A 21,516-nucleotide genomic window follows, 5' to 3' on the forward strand; every position below is an offset into this window, starting at 1 on the left:
GCCGAAGACATTTAGCCACAAACCAGCAAGAAAATGTTCTTTTTTCTGGCATGATGCTTGTGTGCAACGCTTCTCAATAATTGGTTAACACTTACCGCCACTTGTAGACGCCTCTTTCGTTAGTGAAGAGAGCTAGAGCTCCTGTGCTCTCACGAATTGCCATCGAAGTTAGCTGCTTGACGTAGATACTTTCCAACAAGTGCAGAACGCCACCTAGCACAAGTGAGACGACTTTAAATGTTCGTGTATGACGCCCTGCATAGCCTATTGTCAGCATAGACTTTCTGTACGTATTTCTAACAATTCAATGCGGTGAGGTTGGCCAGTTGGCTGCTGAAGCTTGCATTCATGCTTACAGAGCGATCTTAATACACACGCACTGAACGAAGCAAGTAGAGTGGATGAGTACTAAAATTCTTCACGTTGGTACTCTAAGAAATCGGAAGGTAGTGTGAACCCTCTTGGGGGTGCGGTTTCACGGATGAGGTTTCTCCTGATGGATCCGCCGTATCTTTAAATAGGTTAATTGTTAAAAACGCGGAAAGACGGAGACAAGCAGAAGAAGGGAGGGTACATGCGCTTGCCACCGTCTTTCCGCGCTCTAAACGATGAACCCGTTCCAACTCGCGCCGTTTTCCAAACTTACTGAACGAGGTATCTAATAAATATTCGCGTGCATGTCCGCTGTATCCTTAGACACTTCATTCACTTTATTGTGCGCATATCTCAAAGCAACCTAAAGAAAACCTGATATTGCCTTATATACATATAGACCCATTTGCTCTTGCTATTATGGGTTGTTGAGAAGGAGAATTGTGACATATATTCATACGCGTACGTTTTATTATACTCTAGGTTCTAACAGCCAGTTTATAATATTATTTACTGATTCAGGGCGTGTTTGAGGACAGCATGCTCAAAGATATTCACCGTCTTATGCGCTGTTCTCGCCAAGAGAAATTGCCTATTTTGTGGGCCTCAGTTGAAGAACAACCTACAATATTGCACAGAGAAAAAAAATAAAAAGTATATTCTAAGAAAGGCATTGCAATGTTTCTTTTATTCTAAATACTGTTTCAAGACAAATTTTTCAATTCCAGATCTTGAACAAAGTAAGAACCATTTCCGGAAGGATGACATCACGAGTCCTGGACGCGGCTACTAAAAACAAACCTGTGAACTTCTATGAGTGAGTTGGCATCAAACGCTCTGAGCACTTTCTACTTTTGTTTGTGTATCCTAGACAGGGGCAGTTGTTTCTTCAGCATATGAACATGTCAGTCGAAGATGCCATACAGTTCGCCCTCGTAACCGGCGGGCCCGGGAGACAGCAAGAGCCACAGGAGCTCTGACTAAGGGTGCCTCCCGCACAAGCAAGCAGACACCTGCTTGTCCTTTCCTTCTTTAATAAATGGTTTTCCTCCTCCTCCCTAATATAAATTGTTTCCCAATATAGGGGAAGAGATCAGGATTGACGACAGTCACAGTAGGATTATGAAGGCAATGACAGATTTGCATGTGGCACTGACCAGCATTTTACAACAGGGAAGTAAGTACTCAGAGCTTTTCATTATCATCCAGTAGAGGTCGATAAATTCAGTTCTGGGTCTTTTTCTCTCAGTGATTTTCTGTTCCGGCGTGTACATTCTGTTCCTGCTTGCTTTATATGCATTGCGTTACGTATTTCCTTGTGGCCTGTCGTATTGCTGTTTCTTTTTGACTTCCATTTCCCTTATTTACAACTACCTTTTCTGTTGCCCCCTTCCTAAGAGAAGGCAGGTTTGCGCTCTTCTCGGGGGCAGTTGCCAGCCTGCTCCTTCCCTATTTCCCTCTCTCTGTGTGTATCTTAGTTCTCATAGGAAATAATAATAATAATAATAATAATAATAATAATAATAATAATAATAATAATAATAATAATAATAATAATAATAATAATAATAATAATAATTAATAGGTCACAGCGTGGCGGTTATCAATGCACAGTAGAAAATATTCAAGGACCAGTTTAGTGGCGTGGACAAAAAGGAATTGAATGATTGAAAACAGACTTTCCCGTTACAGACGTATATCTCCTTAATGCTCTAATTATACTCAGCACAAAGTTTCTTACAGTCCGCAGCAGATAATTAATTTTGATAACGTGAAATTATTCTGCTCTACTGATGCAACTTTGTCTTGTTCAAATTCTGGGCATTTTGGTTTTAGTTTTCTGGAAGGACTTTGCTTTGACTAAATGTAGTTGACTTGCTTGTCCGTACATTTAGCGTTTTCATTGATCATTTTATCACCACAAGTTGCAAATGTTTCTTGATTCATGTCCCATGTAAATGCTACCGAAAACTGTGATTTCTCAGTGAAGCTTTTGCAGGTTGTGTGGCTGTACTCGCACATTCCTTAACACAAGTTAAGGCAACCTCTTATTCGGCTAGCTGGTTCATACATCCAGGATTCAACAAGCGTCTGCTCGTCACAATGGCGGAAGAGAGGCAATGGGGCAGGTGCTACTCGAAAGAAACAATATAATTCGATCCACAAAGGATATATATAAAACGTAGGGAAGGTGCGCAACATACGCTTCTCATAAGCAGAAAGAAATATTCAAGCATCTTGAAGTCTAGCAAGGCTGCCAATCTCAGCAGCTTTTCCAGATACCTTTGCTTCCTGCGGCGCAGTAGGAAATTCTTCACTAAAGGTTAAGGTTTTCCTACGTGTTATCTAACGTATGTCCCATTGCACTCGCTTGTGTCAAAGAAGGGTTAGTATTCACAACAACAATAAGGCCTGCTACATATCCAAGAAATCGTACGATTTCCTCGTTGTTCAGAGCCTGGTAAAGGTTGCAGTCGAATAAACATTTATCATAATTAATTTCTGTCTCGTATCTCTCTATTCTGTTCTTGCATAAATTCGCAATGCTTAACAGCCATGCCTATAACTCCGTTTATTAGTTGTGTCTATACCCACACAGAACTGCCGGAACCATCAAAAGATAAAAAGCCGCAAAATTTAGAACGTGAGCGCTTGGCATAGTTTGGAAGCTCGATAGTTGCAATAATAAAATACACATTGTGGGATCTCCATCGGTGAACAAGGAACACAACAACACATTGCAGTGTAGACGAATGAAGGGACATTTATTGCACCGTCATACAAGAATTTAGGCTAGCCGATCTACGCAAGAAATGGAACACGCGAGAAATCGATGGCTGGTTCGACTCACCAGGCAACCAAACCAGCAGCTGCAAAGTCGCTATAGGGTGCATTGTTGCGAACAGCGCCGCATTCGACCGATCGAAAAGGCTCCGCGGGTTTCTCCACGCGCGACACCGTCCTTAAGCTGAACACAACGAAGCAAGTGCAATTGAAACGGTTCTCGCGTACCGCATACAACCTTTCCGTTGAGTTCTCGTAGGCGCCACCATGTTTGATCAAGTGGTGTTGCTCCATCACTTGCCTTCACTGCCTCTGTTTACTAAGTAAGAGCACGACACCGCCTTGGCGCAGCGAGTCGCTATATGTGCATTTGTCGCCGAGAATGACTGTTGTAATGGCGCGCAAATTTCGCTTAAGCTTAAGAAATGTAAATATCGCATACTCTTTCTTCTCTGCTCGTTCGGCGTAGTCCAAATCCTCTACGAGCATTGCCATAGAGTGTATTTTCTGGAAGGCAGGGATAGAAATTGGTTTGCGCTTTCAGCCGCTTTAATAAATCAGAATTACTGCCTTTCCTTGGAATGTACCCGTTTTTGTTTTTATCCCAGTAACCGGTTATGCTGCAATGTTATTATGATTTATTTCGTACGAATTGGTGAATGTGTCGATTGCGATAGATATGTTGATGCCGTACTCCATGCTTGAAACATGCTTTGTTTTGAAGTTTTTGTAGCTTACAAAAACAACGTAATATTGTTCGTCACTCGTTTACGTTGCCACTCTTGACGAAACATTTAGCATCGAACAATCTTGCGTGTCATAAGCTCACGTTGCATTGATGGTGAATAACGACAATGACACACTGCAGGTCACGAAAATAACCAAGTATACGGTGAACGCGTTGGTTGTCGACTTGCGGCAACCGCAAACCGGCAACCGTAATGTTGCTGACCGTGTTGAAACGAACTTAAAGCAAACGCAAACTCTGTGCAAGCGAGCAGGCGCACACCACGAGATGCTATTGAGGTGAGACACGCAATTAACGTGATCCTGAACCTCCGTCTGTATGGTGGCGCCGTCTATGTCAAGCGCCTGCAAACATAGCCTTTCACGCGCGCTAAAATTTTCTATCAAATTTTTCTGAATTGCCATGCAAAATCTCTGAAAAATAAACGGTATAATCTTTCTACTTTGTTCATACGCATGACCTCCGCATTATTTCTTGTTTTTGTATAACATTTTGAATATCTGTAGCATTGCCAAATGAGGCGCAGCAGCTTGGCGGCACCTTGCCGTTGTAATTTTTTCGTTCAGCTTTTTTTTTGTAAATTAGTATATTAACTTTATAATACACGCCGTCCGATAATGTTAGCATCGGAACACTCGTGTCATCTCATACTTCTATGTAACCACAATATACTCTGACTTCGACACTTTTGTATTGCCGGGAAGCCGCATAAAAAGGGAAGCGAGGTATGTATCGAAGACATCTGAAGACGTGAGAGAGCCGAGCGTCGCCACATTAGCTTATGTAACGACTGTTACCCGCAATATTCGATGCTGCTGTAACTCAAAAGGAGCTCATATAAGGAGAATGACCATGCGCATTATTGGAAAAGTGAGTTGCCAAAACAAATTCGAGATATTCAGCGATGCTGAATGTCTCAAAATAAAAAGGAATGAAAACTTTCTTTTGCAGACTTGCCAGCAACACGGCGCTAGAAATTACAGCTGCGCTGAACTATAGTGTCGACGTCGACAGCAATGACAAGAATCATCCCCTTATGAAATGTATTGAAGCCATTTACATGGGTTCTAGTGGATGGAGAATCATAATGTTATGTGAGTATTTGGGATTTCTTTGACACAAGGAAACACGTGCATGCATCACCGGATCAGTATCAATGTAATTATAGTTGCGTCACAAACAAATAACTATTTTAGCACGTTTTCCGGTTGTAGGAGCTATGTGGTTCTGATTCTCGCCGGCACAATGGCGTCATGATGTGAGAGTGATCTGAACACAATCGAATAGCAATTTGCAGGGTGTCCACTCCAAACCTCCCTGATTTCACAATGAAATAAAAAAACTATGTTACAATGATACCTGTAGTTTGTGGCATCAATATTAATCAACTCAGAAGACCTCGTGTTTTCCGTAGAAATTTAAGTCGAAAATTTAATTGAACAGAATCGGTGACTTTGTTTCCGCATGCCACACCACAAATCGGTCTTTTTGTTGTGATGTTGACATTTTGGGCCGCTATTCAGCACCAGAAATAAAAGAAAAGCTTAGAAAAAATCGATAAAACCCTTTTTGAATTGCTTTAAATGATGCCACAAACCGCAGGTTCCTATATTGGATAGTTCTTTTTATTTCTATTTTAAATGTGGGAGATTTCATGTGAGTCCTTGTATCTTTGTAGGCACATTTTCATTAGCTCGTGTCTTGGTTTACCTCTGCACCACTTACAGAAGTGTGTCTCGTCTACAAAATCAGTGTTGTCATGAAATGATCTTTTGAAGGCGGCACCATTAAGTGGCGAGGTTTGCATTTCAGTCTATAAATGGCTGTTTATTTTTGTGTAGAATAATACCGTAGTTCTTTCTTTACCAACCAAGATATAGTGGAAAGCGAAACGACCAGTTATTCTCTTACAACGCTAAAAATATCCACGTCCCTTAAAATGCTGAACGTGGATCTTTGCTAATTCGCATGTGACTGCAGCAAGGGTTTCAAAAGCACCTAATTTCTGGAAGGTTATCGCTACTGGTGTGCTCCTGGCTCAATTATCCGAGTGGCTATTGCTTTCCAAACCCACTTTGCGAGGTCATGAGACACAATCCTCCCAGAAACACCGTGACTGGGACACTGCGATCTTCATTTCGGAAACAGACACTCCAGAACTCAAACTTGGCTGCAGATTTAAATTCGAAGTTCAGAAATATTACAGACCAGGTTTTGTACACCGATAAATGTTTATTTTACTTTGAAACAATGTCTGTAGCATGCCTTACAGTTTACGATGCCCAAACACCGCAAGTGAGTGTAAGAAACGGCCATAAATAGATATTCAATAAAGAGTTTTCTCTCTCTCTCCCTCATCGCTATATTCCAACGGACACAATCTCCACTTTGAAAGCTTCGCCACCAGACGTTGTTCTCTTAGACATTGCTCTGAGCTTAAGTCTACAGTTCGCGCTGTTAGGCGGCACAAAACACTTGTTTAGAATCACAAAATACCTCCTGGCCTCTTATTTTCTGGCTGTCGAAGAGGCAATCGCAATATTTTTTGCTAGAGGAACTGCCCTTAGGAGTGACAATGAACGTTCCGTCACAAAAGATTTGTATAAAAAACACTCAGATTTCTCAAGTAGCTTAACTGTGTGGATGCCTGCTTGAGAAGCTTATACCTCAAGTGCGCTTACTTACCCATTAATAGAATTGCATACTTACTGCGCTACCATCGTGTAACTTCAGCCAGCACAAACGTATTGGAGCCTGCACAATATACCTACGCATACTGCATCGTCAAAAGAACAAATAAAAATGCCGCACATTGTGCTTGACTTCTTCCAGTTCTCATGCCGACTGTGTACAAAGTTCTGCAACCTGATTATCCCCCTAAGTCAAGTACTGATGTATTCAAGGCATTTGTCTCGCACTTGATTGAAGAAAGGAAGTCAAAAAACAAGGTAAAGGGCCAAACTAATGGACACTAGTTTTTTTATTGCTTTAAACTTTGTGCACTTTCGCCCTACATATGAGCAACGCAGTCCTGATAGAAATCTGAAATTTTAGTCAACGTATTCATGATTGGGGCACCATCAGCCTTAGTTAAATGGAATGGAATGGAATGTGTAATCCACTGGGAGCTTAAACGAAGCCCTGATGGCCCGATCCAAATGACACGAATAGGAACGTGCCTATTACGCATGCAGATAAAAGGCAGAGTTCATTAAGCTTTCCGTTCGAAAGTGCTGTTTCCCAATGGCCAGCGGCCTTCGCGAATGATATTGTCACAGTTTGCAATGTGGGAAGAAGAGCACGCTGATGGTGGCCTTGGAGACGACAAAGCAGAGTTTAGGTTTTTTCACTGCTCTGCGCATGTTGGCTCCACAATTAAAAGCCATCTGTATATAGACATACGCTTCTTTCCTTCTTTCCCGTAACAATATGTTCAGCATCAGGACTGGCTGTAATTTTCTCTGACAGACAATTCTATGCTACGAACTTTTTTTGTAATTACGGGCGCAGCCTCATGAAACTTGCGCGCGGATGTAGTGTTGACAACACCCTTGAAACCTTTTGAATGGGGTAAATGGACCCTTCAAGTAATTAGATTCGTGTCAGTAACATGTCAGCTACGTGGTTCCTCGCAGCCACATGGTACACATTTCGGTGCAGTATTTCTAGTGTAGAGCGAGATAATCATTTCAAGCCACGCGATGACGATACTTCAACCAACAAATGGCGGTTCAAATGAATAACGCAGTAAAAATCCAGAGGAATAAATTTCAGCTTCGCAAGACTTCTCTTGATAAATTTATGAAGCTTCTTATTTCGGCGCGCCTATTGCAAAACCTCATAATTCACTGGGCCACAAACTCATGATGAATGATACCAGGTTTAATTTCCGGCTCGGCCAGTAGTGCACAAAATATTTACATCGCTTTGCTGAGTGAGATCATAAGAAATCACAAGTGATGCTTTCGCAGAATATTCGAGATCTCCCAAACACTGTGATGGTGCGTGATAGCAAGGCTACGATCAGCTTCACTTTGTATATAGGGTAACTATTGCTTCGGAAAACGTTTTGTCTCTGAATGACATTTGTGTGGCAGCGCTATATTATGTCGAAGACACTTTGCTAAAATATATCGTAGGACCATTCAAAAGCTCGCGCTGGCTGGAGAACGAAAACTGGAACCTTAACGGTTTCAACGAGTCGTTTCAGCTGCATAAATTTACCAGTGTGGTAAACCACAGTTTCTTTAGACTACTGAAGTAGAATTTAACGCAATGGGTTGCTCCCTCACGCTTTCAATTTCTGGGTTTGCAGGAAGAAGACGACTTCCTTCAGGTCTTTATGAATGCTGACTACAACTGGGAAGATAACGCAGCAAATAAAGCCGAGAATGCGGACCCTAGGAGTAAGTGTTGTCTGCCTGACGATAATTTCTGTAGCGACATTGGCCGAAGGACACGAAGGAACCCACGTCCTCGAATTACATGTCGTCTGCTTTCAGAAATCCCAGCATACAGAGATTGCTGTGCTCGTACTGTGTCACACCGCTAAACGCTTTGGATGACAGAAAAAGTTGTATTCGTCACTCTCCAAAAAATGCGGTTAATCCCAACACGTTCTATAGATATAAGTTCTAAATGCTTATGCATTGCCTGTATGACATGTTTTTAAAGTCAAATGAATGAAATGGGAATGAGATGGGAATGAGAGGTTTCCGCGCAGTGGGACTGGTTTCAGGTATTCTTTTGCAAGTGTAATATTTTAGCACGGTTCCCCTTTAGATTCAGTAAGCCTTGCGGTCATGCAGAAAGAGCGTGAAATTGGTGTATGCGTCATCTCTGTGGGTGTTTCGTCCTTCCAGCTCACATTTTCTTCAATGGCAACATATGCTACCAAACAGAGTGGCATTTTTTTCGGCAATACAGATATCTTCCTCATAGTTGTGCCCCCTGCTTTGGCAACTTCAGTTTTCTGTAATTTAGTTCCGCATATAGGAGGGGAGAAGCAACAGGTGCCTATGACAGCTGCCAGTATTTTCATAAGTGTATCGGAATGAAAAAAAAGAACACGGAGAGTTGACGGCAGCAGCCCCCCCCCCCCCCCAAATTATTGTTTGGCTAGATGATTCCCATTTGACAAATACAAATGAATAAGTAAATTCAGGTGACCTCAGTGAACGATTGTGTAGCCCGTGCCGTGTAGTTTGTCCTGTGTTCTGGGTTATGTTAAGAAGGCTTCCTTCAATCAAGCGCCGGTGTTTTGCGAGCACATAATCATGGCATAAACAATTTGAAAAATAAACCCTTAACTTAAATTCTCTATTGCCACTGCTTTTCCGGTTAGCGAAACTTCCGTGCCATTTAGAACGTAGGGAGACCTCGCGAACGATTATTTGTGTTCGTTGTAAGCACTTATAAGAGACCCACAAAGGTTGAGTTAACCCTTAGCTCACCATATCACTTACACTAAACATAAAGTTAAATGGCTTCTAAGCGCACAAAAAAACACTGCTATTCTCATTTTTGCTGATCTGAAGCAGAACCTATAAAAGAGATCTGTACGTCACGAGACATCTAATTTACTCGTATTCTGGCGATCACTCAAAAGTTCGGGTGTTTTTCGACAGTCTATAGAGTACGTTCCAATACCAAAAAGAAAACTTACGACAATGTATTCGCAGTTGTTAGGGACTTTGCGAAACCCTTCGGCGAACTTTTTTAGAGCGCACTTTAAAGTCTAGCAAGTGCGCCTCGGGAGACGTCAGAGGCGGGCGCGCGAAATCTCAACGGTAACTAAAGGATGGCAAACTAATTCCGTGGGAGGCCCCAAGGTGAAGCAAGGTACATGAAATAGACATATTATTTCCTTTACAGCCTCGGGCTGCAACTCGAGTGGATGGCAGTTTTCCCTTTTAACTAAAGAAGGAATTGCGTTTATTCGGTTTAATATTGTGCAAAAAAATGCAGATCCAACAAGTACAAATCTTTAATGGGTGTTTTTTAGCTGCGCGAAATGTTTAAAGAGTGCCTATGACAGAAAGCACAACTCTAACCATTGATCTAAATTACTCGATGAGGCGGCCGTTACTTCTACGGGAACGTTCAACTGAATAATTAACGTAATTACTGTAATTAACTTTTAAATTATTTACGCCACGCCGGATATTTCAATCTACGAACCGAGTTCTCACAATGTATCCCATTAAAACAAATCCTCTGGACAGCACCAGTTCCGACATATCAATTTTCACAGTGTCTGTCGACATGCATTCTTGTTCCAGTTACCTTTCTGCTTCAATGCATAAAACAACGGTTTCTATGCATGACAAGGTAATGTACAAATCAGGCTGCATAGGCAGCATTTCATATTATTCAATGAATCAGTACTTAAAGCCCCGAAACAACTCACGGTGGAAATTTCGAATCAACCTTCACGTATGTATAATTTTATGTTTCGTGTTCCTCAGGAAAGTACAGTGGGGCACTGATATTTTTAATTTATATGCAGGTGGTTCGGCCTATGTTATCAATGGTATTGTACGTAATTCAATATTGGCCGATAATTGCGTTATCTTCAAAGGGATGTCGACAGTTAGTGATCGCGCAATTTTACAACAAAATTTGAAGGGTACTGATGAACGGTGTGCTTATGGGAATACAGAAGTGAAATAACTAATATTGTGGTGTTACATGTAACGAACATCCCCAAATCAGAATACATGCTGATTGAATAAGCTTCATATACTGAAAGCGCTATAAAGACAGTACGTCAGTTAACACTGATCAGCAATCTAGCCTGATTTTCGCCTGTATTGTCTGTTTTTTTTTTCGCTTCAGAAAAATGTAAATTTGGGTTCTTTGCGACAAAACTTAAGTCCCATGATTCTTGTGGTAAAGAACTAGCTTACAGCTATTCTATTACAGCGAAGCAGTATATGGTTAGCCGATTCATCCGTCCGTCCATCCATCGCCCGTACGCCGAAAATTCCTCCGACGCAACCCCATACACATGCGTGAAAAAAAAAAGAGGCGCGTGATTGGCTCCGCCAGTAGTGACGTCGTTCCTCTACGTCGCAGCCAAGAGCACGCGCAGCCGTTTCTCTCCGGCTCTGAAATCGGTAGACTACGCGTCATACGTACTCCTGAGGAGCAGGTAGCTTACGATCAGCAATGCCGCGAGCAGAACCGGGAACGAGCTCGTCTACACCGTGTCGACGTTGCCACCCGGTCACAAGAACAAGCTCGTGCAAGCGAGCGCGAGCAACAACTGCGTACCGCGGATCCCGCAGCCTACCAAGCCATCGTGTAATGAATCGTCGGTATTAACCAAGTAATAAACACCGTGGCTGCACGTTTCAGCTTCACTGGTTAAACATATCTACGAAGTGGTTGGGCGCTGATGTTCTAAATTGAAGTATCGTACTTTCTTTCTGGGACCCCTGCATTGAATAATATATGAGAAAACTGGACGTGCTAAAGGGAAGACAGTACGGTTCGTTTTAACTAAATGTAGAAGTGCTGAGTGACCATCTTTTTAAAGCGCCAACATAATATTGAGTCGTTAGGATTGCGGAAGAAGACATGACAGTTTTTTTTACACGACACACAGGTTATTGATTTTGCTTGACTGTAATGCGGGAAATATTGCCTCAGACCTCGAAAATTGGTTTGTCCTCACAAAACTAGAAAAAGGTAGCACAGTTGGGAAGAATTGCTTGCGGCTGTTTTCACTAAGAAAATGATATCTGAATACAGAGTTTTTCCTAGAACAGTTGCACAGCCACGAGCATTGGTTAGAAAATAATTATTGGCGAAGTGTAGTTTTACTTCACATATTGCGGATTGCTACGTGGAATGCTCGTTAGCATGTGACATTCCTCCACTGATTTTTCGCGTTATTCAATCTTGTAACGCTACAAAGTTGTTTCCGGTATTGTAAAATAAAAAATCGTCCAAAACTTTTGTAAACACATTTTTCAGAAATGTCACTTGAAGAGATAACAGCCCAAGGGATAGGATTCTTCGTTGCCGGAGTAGAGAGCGTCACGATGGCCCTCAGCGTTACCACTTACTATCTGGCCCTTAATCCTGATTGTCAAGACAGGGTCATTGCAGAAATAGACAAGGTGCTCACAAAGGTATGAAACGAATACATTGCTGTTTGCTTGCGTAAATCATTTACTGCATACAAGGCTGCACTTCTATAAAGGGGATAATTGCTTAAAGTTATCAAATGACGCTGTCTTACCTTTTAATGAAGTGGCGTTGATCGGGAAATAAGTTTTGCTTTTTAACATCTTATTCCGAGAAGCGAAGCCTAGTGTGAATTTTGGACGCACCAGCCAAAAATTCTATTTTATGTGGGTATTTTGTCAGGCATCTTGATAAGGCTTTTATGGGGCCCTATTAAGCAGTAGCTGGAATACTGCGTTCATAACGTGCAGCCCTTCCACCAAGAACAGCACGTAAGCAGGGGTAATGAATTTTTGCGTGCAGAACTTGACAGTCTTGACATGAGTGAGGAGCTCGGCGAAACTTCTTCGTCTTCTGTATATGAATAACGCCGTTAATAATTGCACATTGCCTCATGACTCCGACGCTTTGCCACCAAACAAGTGTTGGTGGGTTCGTATCTAGACCTTCACCACCGCATTCTTATAACGTGAACTGCCAAAATGGTCGCTTGCATTTATGAGGGTGCGTGTTTAAAAATCCAAATGGTTCAAAATGGAGTCTGAGCCACCAAAGCCTTCACCCACTTCAGAAATGTGATACCACATTCACCATTCTAACTGTATATTTTCTTGCGCTCTTTATTGCCATTGTCTGTCTGCCCTGCAAGTATCAGCGAATCGTAATTACATTTTGATTTTCTTTTTTTTGAGGGTTATCTTGACTACACGCGTTCCCAAGTTCGGGAGAATATCGTTTGTTTCTGGCGTTCCAGCAGTGTCAAAGAGGAAGCTTTTAATTTTTGATGCCTACGCGCTTATACCTTTGGTGTCCTTTATGATGACTAGGACTACAAATACCTTCGTGAAATGGATTTCGGTTAGGATACTTAGAGAGTTCAGAAAATACAACATACGAGCAACAGGCGAAAAGCGCCTGCTTTCACTGCCTTAAATCTACTTACTTTGGAACTTAAAGAGTAACGACTAATAGACTTCTTTTTTTTTTAGGAGGAACTCACGTACGAAGCTCTGCAGGAGATGCTGTATCTCGATGCTTGCTTCAATGAGGCAATGAGGCTTTGCACTCCCGATTCAATGTAAGCGCCATGACAACGCGATGCTATACCGCGTCTGTCAGTTTCCTTTGATGGCTTTCTCCACAAAGCAGCGCATGAAGATAGCACGTAATTATGGTAATGTGCGCCAAAGTATAAGAGCTCCCGACATAGCACAACAAAGGTGGCTCAGAGAAAAACTGGCTAATTTACTAAGTGTAGGCCAAACCTTAGCTCTTCTCTCTAAGTATTGAAATACATGCATGCTTAGATTGTGATGATTGTGCCGTCTCAAAAGCGGCGCGCGTCTGCATCACAGGGGACTTTGTTCACATTCATTTATCAAAGTGACGTTTTAATACCTTGTGTCGATCACAAACTTGCAATGTTGTACATAATGTGTGGTGCTTGCGTACGCTCAACACACCTTATAGGAACAACACACCTTCTATAGCAAGAAAAACGGCTTAAACAGGACCTCTGGAGTGGCACTGAGAGGGCTCTGACTAGAATTCGACTACTACGTAAATAATCCTTTTTCTTTCGCTCCTACTCCAGTACGTACTCTTCTCTATGACTACAAAATACCTGGCCTGAGGGCTACCCGAGGCACTACACCAGAGACAAAAATAAAATTAAAAGCAAAACTTGCTGCCCATTTCACAAGCAATTGTTATTCACAACTTGGCTGCATCAAGTATTATGATATAATAAAGTAGCTTATAACAAAATAAAGAAGTGCAAGTTCGTAAAATTTATCGTACAGAAAGGCGGGGGAATCAAACGCACACACAGAATGAAGATAAACAGCATGAAAACCGGCGTTGTTATTTATTTATTTATTTATTTATTTATTTATTTATGATACCCTCAGGGGGAGTATTTGTAAAGCATTACTAACGGAAAGTTCTACAACATACGATACAAGTAGAAAATACAGTAGCACATAGTGCATATATGTACAATATGAGTTATTTAGCAGCATTGTTAGAATAGAAATGCACATACAGCAGCTACAATTATTAGGAAAGCAAATGCAAATACATTAATACAAACATCAATATTAAGAACAGTAATGCCCCCCAACGTTGTTTTACAATCAAAAGAAAAAGGCTTGTAGTAGAAGAAGTATATCAAATAAACTTGCGTGAGATACCACGTACACATCATTTAATGGTCGCAATTACTGTTTCGCGAAAGTAGTCTAGTTAGGGACGTTTTTCTCGTTCCTTTTGTGTGCGTCTCTTCTACACCTGCCTCTCCGTACAACAACAGAGCATTTCCCAGCGGAAATTATGTTCATGTAGTCTGAGAAAATGTTTCATAACAACAAATCTGTCCATAGTGACCTGTAGCGGTATTTCTTTATCTGTACATTGCAGAAATATGAGGCTTTGTACGGAAGAAACTACGGTGGCTGGAATCCAATTCGAGCCGGGCATGTGCGTCGACATTCCCATGGCCGGAATTCACCATGATCCGGAGTATTTTCCTGAACCGGAGAAGTTCAATCCAGAGAGGTGTGTTGTCTATTTAGGGAAAGGCAAACAATATGAATCCTTAGATCTTAACGTCCGCAATCTGCCTGGTCCCAGCCTTCCATCGAGATTGCCGAGCTCAATGCGCTCCAACGTAAATAAGAATGAAAGCTGTCCACATTGCGTTATAGGTTACGTAGAAGCGCCCGTGGTTTCCAGATTACTCTGTCTCCACCATGCGAAAATCAAAATGGGTTTGATAAAGTAACGTAGCAAATCAATGAGACGACGGTGTTACAATGAGCTTGCACGGGCAACTCGTATGACTCTTTTTACTACTCGCTAAGGTTACCTACACGTAAATATCGGCGATTAGTGGCCGTACTGATCGTCATAGCTCGACAAAACTAAAATTATTCGCGAAGCATGGCGATGAAAGACTCCGCTTGACAGCTAATTCATGCTTCAAACATACCTCATTCGGTAGTTACCAAAAGTCTTAAGTTTATTTTGGCCGCTGACTTTAACCTACACGATATGAGGCAAAGCAAGTTAAAACGAAGTTTGTGCTTTTCTACGCTTTCTGTAGTTTCATAGTTTGTTGCCAGACGGTTCAGTGGTGCCGGTGTTCTTAATCACCACCATGCTTGTATGACGCACAGCGCTCTTTTCCCGGCGTAACTGCAATTTATCTCGTATACAAATTGTACTTGACACCTCTCAATAGGTTCATGCCGGAAAACAAGGACGCCTTGAGGCCATTCACGTACCTGCCATTTGGGGCCGGACCACGTAATTGCGTCGGCAAGCGTCTCGGCTTGGTCCAAGCGAAGACAACTCTAATTTGTCTGCTTCAGCAGGTTAAGTTTGAGGTTTGCCCAGAAACATCGGTAAGTATTATATTTGAAGAAAAATTCAGCCGGGATTCAGCGTTGAATGCGAGGGAAATGCGTTAGCAATATGTCGCATCTGCTTAATCCATGATCATAACTGTGTTCTTTATATTGAAAAATTTTGTTCAGGAGTTCACTCGAAACACATCCAGCTTCTTCGGGAAGCAAAGTGCAACTGAGGATGATCCGCAGAAGACCACTGTCATTTTCATACACACACGCACATACACTTTTTACACTTTGGCATTCTTAATGCTAATGCATAAAAAACGGCAGAACCAATCTTGGATTGATATCTTTGTAACCAATGCAAAGTGAACTACGAAAAAGATGCGCTGCAGATTTTAGTGATGAACACGTCGCACAGTAACCATGATAAACACTGTAAAACAAGAGTTACTTTCAATCAGCGCTAAAACATGTTGAATCCAAAGACATGACGTGCTTGATCTTGTACAATCGCGCCACAGTGCTACAGTGCGATTAAAGAAGCGCAGCAATTTCCGGACATAAAGGCTAGCTTGCTCCCTATCTACCAAATACGGGGGGAGGGGGAGGGTGGTTGGCCAAGAAGCCAGCGGTTAAACGATCCTCGTAACTTTTTAATTCGATAGTTATTTTGTGAACACTCCGAGCGAATTTCTGCGTCATCGTCGGAGTCGCCGTAAGGATCCGTATATATTGAAGTATATGTATGCCGTATGCCATGCCAGGCTGCATGACATGCGGTATACGTGGGTTATATTGCCACACCATTCTATCAGTAAAGATTCCCATACAAAGTTTTACATTCTTAACAGAGTTATTCTTCTGAATTTTGAGAATGGCATTCTCCAAACAAATGTGAATAAATAAATCTCCGGCACACTTAACTATTTTAAGCGCGAAAGAGTCACAGAGCTCAAACCTAAAAATTATGTATTTTATTGGCGCTGCTCTGCGCTACATCCCAGGAAGGACATTTGAAACGTGCCCAAAGTCAATAAGAATGACGTTGGTAATTATATTAAGGAGAAATGAAATTGTCCGATGACAGGATTCAAACAGAGGACCCCTAGCCCAACAGCAAGCTTTTACTTAGCTTACATTTACTGGAATTCTCGCTGCCACTCCATTTCGTGTAATATTCTAACGTGATCCTATCGCCTTAATTGCTTGGCCAATATGGTGAAACTCTCATATTTTTTCTCTTTAACGTCAGCTGCGTTGTTGGGATGCGACGCACCTAACGCATGAAGGGTCTCAAGCACTGCCTTGCACGAGGGAAATTTTTAGGGGTGTTTTATTCTGTTTTCTGGCATGAGCCCTTGATTTTGGCATGAGCCCTTGATCTATTGCCTGAAAATATATATAAAACTTTCTCATGATTTTTCCTAGTGCAAGCCAACTCTGAGATGTCTTGCGCATTAGGCGCGCCATGGGTGCACGGTCTTTACGACAGAGAAAAAGAAGTGAATATTAGAAAAAGAAGGTTTGATGTTGGAGGATTGAGCAAAAATATGTACGTATATATCAGGAACATACCTAGCAACACCCGATGTCCTGATTCAACCATAAACGACTATGAACTGACAACCTCCCTACCTTGCCAAGACAGCCTACTCAGTCATCAGTAATTCAAAATATTAGCTGTTACGCATTCAAACCACAATTGTTTATGATGCACACTGTAGCTGAGGGTGTCGTAAAAGTTGTTTTGAAGACCTGGTGTTCTTTATCGGACTGTAAATTCATAGCACGCAACGTTTTTGCATATCGCCCCCATCGGAGGGATCGAAACCACGACGTCGTGCTCAGCTGCGATGCGCCATGGCCACTTTGTAGTCATACTTGCCATGCAAAATAGCACCAAGCTGAGTTGTCCGCAGTACGCCTATAAAGCTTGCACGTTCATGTGACTACTGCGACTATGCACCAAACAAAAGAAAGATAACTTCAGGGTAGCATTTTTCAACGTATTAGTATTCTCTAAGTTGAATTAGTGCACAAATGCACTTGGCCGCTTGCTAGAGCAGCTTTAAATTTGAATGACACAAAAATAGCTTATCCTCCTTCCGAAGCTGTCATGTATACAGGAATTTACGTTGGAACACTTCGGGATCTGGTAAGTTGACTCTTTAGGGGCTTTTCGGTGCTCGGTGCAGCTACAAGAGGCCCCAAAGGAGCTGCTGCGATTTTTGAAGTCGACCTGATTTAGTGACCGCCTATGATCCGAACTGAGGAACGTCTGTTATACCGAGCAGAAAGCTATTATTACGTCCTTGGTATCCACAACAAACTTTCTCTTCTTCTCCTAATTGTTCCCTCCCTTTTCCTTCCCCCAGTGCAGAGTAGCCAACCGGGCTCAGCTTTTATTAACCATCCCGCCTTTCATTTATCTTTCTATTTCTCTCTCTCTCTAATGTCAGAAAGATGTAGCCTGGCACTAGCTTACAGCAAGCTATAAATACTGCACTGGCTGCAGCATTGTTCTATAGAGATCTACCTTATGTCAGAACATTGTGCGCATATATGGTTTAACATGCGCCTAACTGCGATGTTCTTGTTCGAACGAAGAGATGTTGCAATTATGGGCGACCACACAACAGATGTCAATATAATTTCATCATTTCAAAGACAACATCAATTACCAATGACTGATCGCAGAAGTTGGATTTGAGTCATGACACATTTGATAAAAATAGAAAAATGCTACATTTATAGCAATGACGAAGCTATACTTAGTAATTCGTTTATGCGCCACAAAAGATATTGCAGTTCCTTGCAACGCGCCTAAGACCGAGCCTAAAGTGATCCAAAGAAGGCTTTGAGCATTCCTCATTTAGAAAATATGCATAATTCAATGCCACTTTTAAGACGCGGAAAAAAAATCATGTTATGTGGTTCATCGAGTGAACTTCATGGAAATTGGGCACATTGTAATTTGCGCAGCTAGCAGCTTTCAGCTTCTGGAGCTGGTTTTATTTGTTCAGGCATTCCGGTCACAATATGTGAAGTATGTGAAGGCTAAACTAAATATACATCGGCCTTTGCGAATGTAAACTTCCAAAAGTTTGCACTCAAACATGAAACTTTACTAGAATTGATCAACCGGTTGCGTAATGAACGTTTTTCCTTCATTTCACAAGTATAGATTCCCGTTCAGACGAACTTAATGGAAGTGTGAAATAATTTTCGTTATATCAGAAGTTAGCTTCAGCAGAAGTGATCTACAAGACTCCAGATTTGCTATCTTTGTCGCACCCGAACATGCACGACCCAACGTGCTGAACGAAATAACTTTAGAAGCAATAATATCCCAAGCCAGGTGTAACACGATGGATTTCTTGTATTTGAGTAATAGAAAGTGTTTCTTTATGCGCTATTAGGTACTGCGTAATTGTTGCCTACCGTATCTGTTCAAACCTGTGCACTGTGATAAAAACTGACATTAAATTCTGCTTGCTAAAAATTATTGTGGCCACATGTCGAAAAATACGGACCAAAGCGTATTTGGGACATTTCGGTCTGCGTCATGTGTGAGTCTGATTTTTGTGGCTTCTGGGCTGTGTCCTCATCTAAGTATCAACCTGCAGACGCACACCGACAACCTTCTCAATTACTGATCCAGATGTCAGGCCTCTATTTTTCCGCATCACGGTTTGCGTTGGCGTGGCTGTTTATAAGTTCCAAGAAACCATTGGCGTCAAGGGCTGCGAGCTGTTAATTTACAGTGCTGCATGTCCGCCAATCCAGGACTCCCGCTTAGCCCAGTAGCATTCGTTATCGACGGCTACAAGAATTTTGCTTTGCCAACTTGTGGTGCACGTTTAGTGATCTTATTTTGCACTTGTTTCTAAACATTTCTATCACATACAGAAATTTGTTTCAACTGAGATAGCGTTATTAGTAGTCTAGAGTGCGTTAATATGGAAATCCGGGTGCAGGCCTGAAGTTTAACAAAGTTTCAGAAACGAAATGCACGCTGCAAAACAAACAAATAATTTGTTTCATTTCTTGAAGGGCCGTAAAAAAATTGGAACGTGAAAGTTGGCGAGGAGCGTCCAGCTACACAATGAAGTTTTCGTTGCCGTCTCAAATGTTCGCCCTTCTAAAGGGCTCCTAGTCTAATAAGAACTTTCTTACTACTCAACAATTCTGGCCTAAACTGAAATTCACTTGCTTGACTCCTCAAAGCTTTGTGTTTTCTTGCATTTAACAGGTGCCGCTAAAGTTCCTGGCGGGACAACTTCTTCCTTTCTTCGACGGGGGATTGTATCTTCGGGCAGTGCCTCGTCAGAAATCTGCTAACGATGTTTGTTAATAATGTAAGAGTTAATTCACGTAAGCTGCGACTGAATCACTTTGACTCTGAGAAAAGAAATACACGCATGCAATTGAAGTTCAATTAGGAAACAAATGGATCTTCCTCCTGCACAAGAGAGGACACAAAACATTTGACTCGTTTGAAGTGTGTCGACATTGTTAGTACGTACGTTTCGCTTCTAAGAAATACATCTTGTGACCACTTGCTCTCAGCTAGTTCAAACTGATTTTATGTTACATGTAGTTTACAAATTTCCCGTGACAAATTGATGCACGCCGTTCGCTGTTTGTTCTCACTGCCTGAACGTATTTCAATGACATTTTTGGATGTTATACCTTTAGAATATTGACAATTGTTCAGTTTTCAATGCATCTAGCACCTGTCATGTTTTATACTGATCTTATATCAAAATATATTAAATTATGTCACCCAAATGTGTATTTTTTTCAGAAATCAGAACATCTGCAGGGGCACCCAGACCAAATAGCATTATGTCTGGCTTCTGGATATGTGTTCGCCTTTTCTCTTATCACAGTGCTCTGGCTTAATAATTGCTTTTATTCAATGGTGTCAGATCTCAGCCCCTCCGATTGCACCCTTGTAGGTTTCTTCCAATGTACTTTTATTATCAGCCATGATTGATTCTTACTTCCCGTCTTCACTGTATTTTCCTTAAACACCCCTTTCAACGGGTATTTAAATAAATATTACCAGAAGAGTGGGGTTGCATATTTGACAAATAAAAAACAGTAGAGGTTGTTGGCTTTGGATATGAGTGGTCACGGCATCAAAAAAAAGCAGATGCGCCTGTGACTTCATGGGGAACGGCATTACAGTCGACAATTGCTCGTGGGAAGAAGGATCCTGAAAAATAGCATTGCGGGAAATTGGCCGAGTAATTTGAAATGGATGCGCAGTGCAGTGTGACATGTGGGTGCGATTCAAAATATAAGGCGCCTGATTTAGTGGACTGTGAATTATCTTGTGCAGCAAGCAAAGCCTGGTGATGCAGCGACAAAATTCTAAACTTTCGAGGCTGGAAATCATTTTCAGAAATGAAACGCTGATGGAGTATGAATATGCCTGGTGAACGAAAGGATGGCATGACTTTGAGTTGATTCGAGTGCATTCGTTAGCTATCTCTGAGGTGGGTTCCATATTGGACTGGCGTACTCAAGATTTGTTCTAAGTGTTTTATATGCCAGAAGTTTCACCTGTTGGGGTACATTACGAAGAGGATGCTTCATGAATCTTAGGGACCTGTTAGCGGACGATACGATATAAGTTCTGAGTTCGCACTAAGAAAGAAAGCAGACCGGCCGGAGGTCTGGGTTGCAGTGATAGGTTTAGCCTGTGGAGTATTGTGCTCCTTGTATGAGCGGTATTCTACTCTGCTAAGGATATCGTGCGAGCTAGACTGCGAAGTTGTCTCGCGGCGTGGATCTTGGAGAGAGGAATGGGGTCGCAGTGGTCTTCTTGGTTTGACGTCCGAGCTGCCTCATCTGCGTCATCATTTCCTATGATACCGCAATTACCTGGTATCCATTGAAAAGAGATATCATGGCGTTTTTCTCTTAAGTGATGGACAAGTTCCACGATTTTGCACGTGAGCTGATCGTGAGTTCCATGTCGGAGAAACGCCTGCACGCATTGCAAGGCCGGCTTTGAATCGCAGAAGACTGCCCATTTTCTAGGGCTTTCAGCAG

General features: G+C 41.9%; 1 protein-coding gene across 1 annotated transcript in view; it reads left to right on the forward strand.

Moving 5' to 3' along the window:
• Window positions 1-20,203, forward strand: part of LOC142574573 (cytochrome P450 3A41-like) — a 43,185-nt gene extending 22,982 nt beyond the window's left edge. The window contains exons 6-14 of the mRNA XM_075683623.1: window positions 1,101-1,189; window positions 4,856-4,998; window positions 6,737-6,852; window positions 8,220-8,310; window positions 11,885-12,042; window positions 13,087-13,175; window positions 14,516-14,653; window positions 15,339-15,501; window positions 19,706-20,203. Of these exons, the coding sequence (XP_075539738.1) occupies window positions 1,101-1,189; window positions 4,856-4,998; window positions 6,737-6,852; window positions 8,220-8,310; window positions 11,885-12,042; window positions 13,087-13,175; window positions 14,516-14,653; window positions 15,339-15,501; window positions 19,706-19,807 (1,089 nt within the window). The 3' untranslated portion in view covers window positions 19,808-20,203. The remainder of the gene's footprint in view (window positions 1-1,100; window positions 1,190-4,855; window positions 4,999-6,736; window positions 6,853-8,219; window positions 8,311-11,884; window positions 12,043-13,086; window positions 13,176-14,515; window positions 14,654-15,338; window positions 15,502-19,705) is intronic.
• Window positions 20,204-21,516: the final 1,313 nt, after the last annotated feature.

Source organism: Dermacentor variabilis, chromosome 3 (assembly GCF_050947875.1).
Source record: "Dermacentor variabilis isolate Ectoservices chromosome 3, ASM5094787v1, whole genome shotgun sequence".
Classification (NCBI taxonomy): Eukaryota; Metazoa; Arthropoda; class Arachnida; order Ixodida; family Ixodidae; genus Dermacentor; species Dermacentor variabilis.